The sequence below is a fragment of the Etheostoma cragini genome, chromosome 2 (assembly GCF_013103735.1).
Source record: "Etheostoma cragini isolate CJK2018 chromosome 2, CSU_Ecrag_1.0, whole genome shotgun sequence".
NCBI classification, from domain to species: domain Eukaryota; kingdom Metazoa; phylum Chordata; class Actinopteri; order Perciformes; family Percidae; genus Etheostoma; species Etheostoma cragini.
In genome coordinates this window covers 9,069,500-9,078,907 of record NC_048408.1, presented here as the reverse complement: position 1 = coordinate 9,078,907, position 9,408 = coordinate 9,069,500, and the positions used below count along the sequence as shown (strand labels likewise).

Below are 9,408 nucleotides of genomic sequence, written 5' to 3'. Positions count from 1 at the left end.
CACACACACACAAACACACACATACACACAAGCATGCACAATAGTGACCTTCTCCCCGTCTCTTTTGTGTTTAATCGTAAGGTAAACATCTCGACAGCTTTGAGAAAGTACAGAGCTGAAACACAAACAATGTCTCTCTCCCATTATGAACAGAAACACAGAGATTCACACAAACACACACACACCCACACATTTCCAGTGCTTCAGGTGCACTCCCGGCGGTAAAGGATATGGGTGGCAGACAGCTCGAAGGCACCAGGAGCGGGGTGGGCTGGTTTGGGTCAGAGCCAAAAGAACCACTGGTGCTAGAGTGGGGTACGGCAGCTCCTCCTTTTCCTCCTCTTCCTCTTCCTCCTCCCCCTCCTCCTCCTCCTTCTCCTCCCTATCCTGGTCCCTGTTCTCTCCTTCAACTGACACATGCACTTTCTCCCCCTCCTCCTCCTCATCCCCTTCCTCCTGCGTTGGTCCTCTGTGCTGCTCACGCAGGTCTGGGTCCTGGGTGCCCGTCATGGCCGTGCAGTGGACAGCCTGAACCTAAAAGAGGGCGCAGGGGCACCGGCAAATTGTTCAGGACACAGCAACATATGGATGCATGTGTATGTGTGTGTGTGTGTGTGTGTGTGTGTGCGTGTGTGTGTTTCCACTGTGTAGCCTTGTTGCTGGCACTGCAGCTCCTTAAAACAAACCAGAACTGTCAAACCTGCCACCCTGTCCACAAGACCCTTTACCCTCTAGCGAAGCAGCATAGAAAAATAAATCCTTCTCTGTTTTTCTCAGTTACCATGAGCTACCTACAGGTGAGGAATCCCAGCCAGCAAGCAGCCCTGTGCAGGAAACATAAATCTACGAAAACCTAAACAGAACGTACTAACAGACGTGCAAACACAGAGTTAGTGCAGGCAGCACTTAGACCCCTTCTTTATAATCCCACAGCTGTACAATTCAGTGATGACAACAGGCCATTACTGCTGATGCTTTTAATCCAGACTGGCTTTAAACAATCTGGACATACAGAGTCAAAATAGCTTAGACAGCTTGTTCATATCGCTATGAAAAGAATAAAGTGTGGGGATTTTTTTTTTCATTAACAATCAATTTCCGCTTATGGTGATTAGTGTTACTTAGCTCTCTGAGTTATAATTTGTCCTTGAGCTATAATTTAACATAAAATATCATGAAACGCAGTGACACTGTCGAGCTACAGAAGCCTGAGGTTAATTTTTATAAGTACTGGCTGGAATGGCTTGGAGCATTGGAATATCATGTAGGAAATGTCACATTGAATGGCAATCTCGTGATATCACAAGAGCGGATTCATTTCTTGGATTTTGATTACTTTTTTTAATTTCATGACATTTTATGCAATATTGGGATGTCTGCAGTGGAGTTTGGGTGAAAAAGATGGGAGCCTGTGACACAGTCCACATTGTCTCGAGTACAGAGCGAATGCTCCCCACTGATCCGCTGTGTTCTCATTCCATTGCTTATTGATCCCCAGAGATTCTGGCAAATTTATTCCAAAGCTACCAATTTGTTCCAAAGAGCTGGATTTTGTGGAAAACGAACATGAAGTAGACTCCGGATAATAGAAGTCTGGGCCAACCACGAGTCTGTGGAGGCATATATTGTGCCTACAGTGTGACAGAACAAGAGAAGAGCTGGCATGCAAGTTTCCAGCATAGAGGAGTGTTTCTATGTGTGTGCAATTTATGAAAATAATGAGATTGAATCTGCCAGTATCCTGCTTTCCTGTGTGTGTATTTTTTTTATTATGGGCACGTCGCCTAGATTGTGTGAGGAGTGCAGGGCCGCACAGTTTAAGGCTTTTTGTTGTGATTCAAAAGTAGCTGATGGGCTAACATCAATCCACCGTTGGGGGGGGGGGGGGGGCATTATTCTGCACACAGTTAAAAACCTGCTGATGAGTCCTTTCAAAACACTTGAAAACTAATTGCGTCCCTCGGTAACAGCCAGGCCATGTGGAAATGAAATCATGCTCCTGATAGCCAGTCACCAGAACACAAATAGATTCACAACTCTGTAAGACCTCTGAAACACATCAAGTTTTATATGCCTGCGGTGCACTCATCATGCATAAATTGCCTAAATTCTTTACCAATAATTTACAGAAGCGTCATGCTTGATAAAACCAGAGCAAACTACAAATATCCAGTAATTCAAACATTATCTTTTTACTTTTAACATTACACAGTTACACACATCATCCAGAAGGCCCAGTAGCCTTTACTCACATATCTATGAGGTCATAGCATACTCCAGCATCAAAAACAGTCTTATTAATCCTACATTAAACTGTGGAATGGTATGATCCCAAAATCTCAAAATTAGTCTCACTCTTTTTTGTGATATATGATATATCAATAACTTATTATAAAGAATGCCTACTACAGGCACTTTATAACTGCCTATACAAGACTATCATCTTATTCTTCTTTCTTTTTGTGAAAGACACCGCCATTGACAAAGAGCGACATCATAGAATCTGTACATGTTCTACTGTGCCACGGGAATTTACCAAGCGCAGTGCCCGGGACAGGAGAGCAAAGAAAAAAGTATCGCCTATTATACCACAAAAACCCCAAAAAACTTTGTCTGCCGTCCTTACCGGGGAGCAGCGTCCATCCACCAGCGTCATTCACTCCGGTTCCGCCGTGCGCCCCGAGCTCCCGGAGCCCTGGTGCTCCATCTGAGAGCAGCCCGCTGGTCCTCTGCCCCCTCCCCCCCTGCCGATATCCAAACTCAGTCCGTCAGTCGGGAGGACAACAAAGAGAGAGAAAACAATTGAGAGTAATGTGGCGCAGAAGTTTTAATAACCGTAAAAAAAAGTTAAATAGAACCAGGCGGCCCCCCTTGCGCTCTGCGGTGTCATGTACCGGGGTTCAGGCGCACCGGGGACAGGGAGAGCCGCGTCAAGATAGATGGAGTGAGGCAGACCGGATTCACTCGGATTTTACCTTCAAAATAAGACAGTCTAGTCCCGGAAACTACGATCCACAGTGTGCCACAACCTAGAGAAATAACGACAGTTTGATGAAATATCGGTTGAAAGGACTTAGGTTTACTTACAGCTTACCTTCTTGGCATGTAACGTGATGAGATGGCGGGTGAAACACGCTAAAGGGCGCCCTGCCCGAAACGTCCATGTGGAAATTAAAAAGTAGGCCTATTAATTGGAGTGCCAAATAACCATTATATATTATTATTCACGTTAAGGATCCACCCAGTCTTCTGAGTTTCAGTGTAAGTTGAGCGTGTCAGGTCTTATTTCTCAGGTCTAGGTCTAAGAAACAGATCAATGTTAGGCTACTTCCTTGAATACAATGATAAATTGTTATAAAATTACCTTTCATTTAGGTAGAAAACGTAAATACAAATAGGCTACAAATTCCCATTTGCTACCTCAAACAAATCAGTTAGGCTACTTACCTTGGCAACCAGATGGATAAATAGTGAGTAGGCTATATTAAGAGAAACGCAAAAGTTAGACAGTGTTTGGCATCAATAACAAACTATTTTATTTTTCACATTTCATTGTGACTTTTGATTTAATTGTTTCAATCACTGTTGTTGAGCATGATTAGGATACAACTTGTAGCCTATTTTATTGTCCTCATAGCTTCCATCCATTGTGGAACCGCTCCATCCATCAATGGTGTGCACGCACTTCAATAACTGTTTTATTTTGAAAATGTTGGCTTGAGAGCTTAATTCTTTAAACCAGATAACTTGACACTGACGGAGCAAGTCAGAGCATGTGACTGGTCCCCACTCCTCCGCCTCACAGTGCACCCAATGTCCCTCTTTCTTTCTGTCTCTGAGTCTGCCAGGGGGGTTCTCTCACCAGCCAGCGACCCCGCACACTGTGTGGATGCGTGTGGGCGGAGGATGCTGCTGTCATGATGCTCCACAGTCCCACTCATCAGGGATGTCTAAAACCAAAGGTGTGGCAGAGCTCCAACACAATACCTTGAAATCTGCTACGTCATGTTTCAGAGAACAATTAATTACTGACTGATACTGTAGGCCTCCTGTATATTTCTAATTTTAAGCATAGTGGTGGAAGAAGTATCCAGATGTTAAGTACAAGTAGCAATGCCATAACGTCAAAATACTCAATTAGAAACTTAAAGTAGGCTGTGCATTTGAATTGCTGCATAGTGGAGGAAATGTGGAAAGGTTTTATCAGTGAAATCTTAAGTAAGCCTATCAAAAGTGCTAGTACTCATGCAGAAAAGCCTTTTTCATGTTTTATATAGCCTACGTATTATGACACGTATACTATTTTAAAAGATGATTATACGTTTTGGATCAAAATTGTAACCTGAAAAGTAGCCAGTAACTATGTCAAATAGAGTAAACAGTACATTTCCCCACTGAAATGTAGTGGACTAGAGGTATAAAGTAGCATAAAATGGAAAGACTCAACTAAAGTTGAGTTACTTACCAGCATTGTCCATATTTTAGCTTCAGTTAATTTGCATCTATATTATAAATAACATGTTTATTTTGAAGCCTTGTTGATTAAAAGACGTATGTTTTATAGTATGAGACTGACGTGATACCAACAAGGCAGAATGAATAAAAAGTAGAATAGGCATCATTAATGTCTTAAAATAGAGCCGAACCTCAGCTACTGCTCATTTTTCTGGGGGCTCCATCCAATTCTCTATAGGCCCACTGGCAGTCCCTGGATGCCACTTTGGGAACTACTATTAGAAAATATTTGTCAAAGCAAACAGCTTACAGGGAGCACTAGTCTGAAATGCTTTCCTGTTGATTTTTGATCATCAATATATTGCCTCTAAATAAGTTCCTGGGGAGGTTTTCTTAAATTTTTACACGCCTTAAACAGAAAACCAGTCCCGCGGAAGGAGCATCGAGAGGCTAACGCTCACTACATGCTAGAAAACGAATTTGGAGGCATTAAAAATAGACAGACAACTTTGCTATTCTTAGGCCCTACTAGCGGGGAAAAACATTTAAATGTGCTGTGTTGGAGGAAAAGTAATGCTGTTACCTAAATAAAAAGGCTTCATCCTCTGTGCAGTGACCATTTCCACACATCTCATATGATCTCAACAGGAGCAAAAAAATCTGATCAGGAAAAAAAGAGCGAGACTGAAGGATATTAAGTGAGATATAAGGTTGTTGTTGAGTTTGAAGATTGGAGTCACTCAAAAAGGCCCAACCCACGCTCATGCTCAGAGCTTGTGTTGCTAGTTAGCTTCAGCTAGCGTCTGCACAGTTGGTACTTTGGCTGTTTGGGGTGAATAAACACTGCAAAAGCACTTACGCAGAGGATATTTTGCATAAATATTGCACGCTGCTTCTTGTTCCCTAGATTTGCATCACTTTACAGCCTCAGCTGTACTAAATATTACTTGCAATATCATTGACATAATCATAGAACATTTAGATTTTACCATGTACACTTAACTGCATTGGAAATGTGACAGTGCACATATATAGCTATATGTTATCAGCCATGTTAGGCATTTCCCGATCGATCAGCATTTGCATTTATAATGGCCGATTTTTAAATATAAATTTAAACATTCATTCATCAGAATCATTTATAATAACAAATAAGTGAAAAAAGAAAGAAAAAAAAAACGGACTGTCAACCGTGTCATGAGCGTTGGCCTTGCATATTTTGTCCACCAGAGGGCGCTGTACCAAATCCCTGTTGGTAACAAAGATAAATTTCACATCTTAAATTTTGTACTTTTATACATTTAATTTATCAGAACTTTAATATATTTCGATGTTTCTCTGTTCAGTTGTGACAATTAAACAAATTATTATCATATTATTTAAGAGAGAACTCATAATAACTACAAATACCTAGTGTTAGAGAAATCTGTCTATGTTTTGTAACGTGTCTGGATTTCTTTTTTAAAAAAAATATGTTGGCCGATATATCGGCATATCTGATTTTTAGACCAAATATTCGTATCGGTATCGGCCTAATAATCCTTTATTGATTGGGCTCTAATACATATTATAGTATCCAAGAAGCAACCTTACCACTAACCTTGTTTATATCTGTTACTAATCTTCTGTACTTGCAGCTTTACTTATATTTTATCTTTGCACTATCCTACTTTGTACAACTGTTGCATATCAATTTCCCTTGGGAGAGAAAAATCTTTATCCTTTCATCTGTCATATTTTATCTTATCTTTACTGGACAAGTGGAAATTGTTATCTGTGGAAGGTGTTAGATAGGAAGTCAGGGGATCGCCTACAGTAAGTCAATCTGATTGGTGAATGCCTGCACCAGACTGTGGAGCCTTTTAGCTGTGGACCAAAGAGCTGGATTCACAGACCCACGGATTCACCACTAGTGTGGCTACAAAACAAGATTAGATCTTCATTCAATGTAGGGAAACACTGTGCAATACCCAATCCTCGCCCACAACAGAAAAGACTCCTCACAGCTATTATAACTGTTACAGTAGCAGCATACATCAAGCAGTCAGTGTATCTCAACTACAGAGTTACAGAATATTTAACCACACAAACACACACAAAAATTGATAAGCATCATTGAAAGCCTTTGTGTTTGTTTGTGAGTGTATGTGCGTTGGTAGTAATCAGTTGTTATTGGGTCTTTCCACTCCCACTCTTATTCGTTTTTCCTCTCCTTCCAGCTCGTCTCATCCTTCTCACACTTACCGTCTCGTATAACTCATGCAAGACTCTTTCTGCTCCACAGAATAATTTCATGCATTTTTTACTCCATCTCCGTCACTGGGGTGTGTTCAAATGATGGTTTACATTGGTCACTGACATACACACACACACACACACACACACACACACACACACACACACACTCAGGCAGAAATACATTCCCTCTGTTATCAGTTGAGGATGGGTATCTAGGCCAAACATTATTATCACTGTGTTGTAGGTGCCCCTTGGGTGTGTTTCCATGGTGACCATCACATAACATTATATATGGGGAAATGTTCTATCCCATGTCATTGTCACAATTACACACACACACACTCACACACACACTGTGGGAATTCAATTACAGATCAATAATCGTGACCAATCATTGAAATTGCCATAGCAACCACCCGAGGCTACATCCTGATATAAAGTCCAAACTCACACATACTGTACATGCACATGTGTACGTCTTCAACACAAAGTTATTGCCCCCTTGTTTCCTAACTTCTTGTTTTCTTCCACTGTACCTAAATGTGTACTTGTATATATAACTACTACAAACAAGTATTTTATTGATATGTACAACATATTTACACTGTAATCTGCATTGTGTAATCTAAAACGTTACTTACATTTGTAATCACAGTAAGACGTTCATGTATAAAACAAAGTTATTTAAAGTCACAAATCAAAGATGCAAGCATCTTTTTCACCAGCATAATAGGCGGCTCTGAGATTTAGCTGTATTTCAGTATTTAACTGGAGGGATTTCACCTGCACGTACATTACTGACATCCTTTTTATCAGCTCTAGGAATCACAAAAAATCTATCAGACAGTACATAGTCGCATCCTACCCTCCTCGCTCTCTCTCAGCTATTTCTTGTATTGTGTTTGCAAAGCATAACTGCGCAGTAGTCCATAGAAACGTATGAGCAATCATGCACACCCGGCCGGCGTCATGCTCAGACATTACTTTTATGACAGGATAAGGGAGTGATTAGGTTGTGAGACAGGTAGCGGAGATGCATCTTTTCTGACAATCGACAGAAGTGAAGTTGCTTAGCAACCTTTGGCCTTGATGACAGGATATGATGTCATGCTTGTAAGGCAAGACACACAGACACACAAATACACAGGCAGAAAACAGGTGCACAAATGCGCGCACACGTCCATGGACGCAGACACACACATGCAGAGTGAATATTGCAGGATGGCAGATGACAGGACTAACGTGGTGACATGATAATCTGGGCAGGGGTTCAGACAAACAATACATTAATCTTCTCTAATCTCACTGATCTCTGAGTCCATTAAGGATGACCTTAAAGATATACACACGTACAATGCATGGTCTCAGCTGGAAATGTGCTTTTATTTACTGCTGTGTGGGGAAGCATACATCTGCTGCTCTCATTTGTGATTCCTCGACTATCTGTGAAACCATCTCCTGCTTTCAGCCTGTTTCTCTCTGTGATCTATCTCTCTGACTAGGTACAAACACTTTCAACATGCACAAACACAAACAACATGAACCTTATTGCTGTGTGCTCGTGGAGAGAGACATGTGGGGTTGTATTTTGGAGCTGAGGCATATGAGAGAAGATTATTTTTATTGTAAATCTTTTCCACTCCCAATGCTAAAAGTTGTAGGACTTACAGCTCCACACAGTGTTCAGTCTGTCTCACTGCACTCGTTTCTTTGTGGGATGATTTACTTTAATTATTCATGTGTGAAAATGAATGAGCTGCCAAAGACCCTAAACTCGCAATTTTGCCTGATAAACGGCATTCGAGGACATACTTCATCCTTATTTCCAAATATATCTGATACTTGACGTGCTGCAGTACATCTCTGTTCTTTTATCGCCTATCTTATGGTATGTGTTTATATTTTTGTCCCACTTGTACTTTGGGCTTCTTGTAACAAATACCAACACTAGTATATCATTAAAAATGTGGTTGAGTTGTTATGTCCATGTTTCTACTAAACTATACTATGCTTATGGACCAATTATGGACCATATTTAAGGATAGAAGTAATTATTGTGCATGCCGGTTACAGTGCATTTCACACTGAAATACTCAGCACAATGGGTCATTCCAGACATTGCTCTGAGGAACAGCGGAATTGGATTAAAAAGTTGATTGGAGAGGAGTAAACATATAAGGAAGTGCAGTAAATTACAGGCTGCTCAGCTAAAATGATTTCAAATGCCTTGAAATGGAATCCAAAGCCTGAACGACGTGGGAGAAAACAACTACCATTTGTAAGTGAGCAAAGTCTTGGTTCCAGATGAACATTGATGATTGATGAATCCCATAGAACACTTGTGGGGTGACATCAGAAATGCAACTAATTAGTGCATTAAAGCAAACCCTTGAGACTTTTTTTTTTAAGTTTATACAGTAAATGTTTCAGTTTGTAAAGAAAAATGCAAATACTATTTTTTGAAAAGCCCGTTATTCCTTTTTCTTCACTTTCTGTGAAGGTAGAACACAAACTTGATCGATTTTGTCTGGTTTTGATTTGGAATTAAATGTGCAGTGTTCCCAATGCATAGATATTATGGAGTAACAAGCTATTCTAATGATTCTGAGCATTATTCATTCTAATTAATTAAAAAATTTAAGTTTAAGCACACCGTTTCCTTTATAATTTCAACAGACAATATTTTCTCTGAATGCATGTTTTCTTTTCCCATTG

At 40.5% G+C, this 9,408-nt stretch overlaps 1 protein-coding gene and 1 long non-coding RNA gene across 2 annotated transcripts in view; one reads left to right on the top strand and one right to left on the bottom strand.

Annotated features, from left to right (window-relative positions):
* The window catches only part of LOC117954026 (voltage-dependent T-type calcium channel subunit alpha-1I-like), a 42,312-nt gene extending 39,383 nt beyond the window's left edge, over window positions 1–2,929 (bottom strand). The window contains exons 1-2 of the mRNA XM_034887481.1: window positions 2,627–2,929; window positions 233–534 (exon numbers count right to left, since the gene is read on the bottom strand). Of these exons, the coding sequence (XP_034743372.1) occupies window positions 233–534; window positions 2,627–2,656 (332 nt within the window). The 5' untranslated portion in view covers window positions 2,657–2,929. The remainder of the gene's footprint in view (window positions 1–232; window positions 535–2,626) is intronic.
* LOC117954318 overlaps window positions 1–8,386 on the top strand; it is a 17,837-nt gene extending 9,451 nt beyond the window's left edge. Inside the window, exon 3 of the long non-coding RNA XR_004658799.1 lies at window positions 8,374–8,386. This is a non-coding gene — a long non-coding RNA (uncharacterized LOC117954318). The remainder of the gene's footprint in view (window positions 1–8,373) is intronic.
* The last annotated feature ends 1,022 nt before the right edge of the window (window positions 8,387–9,408 follow it).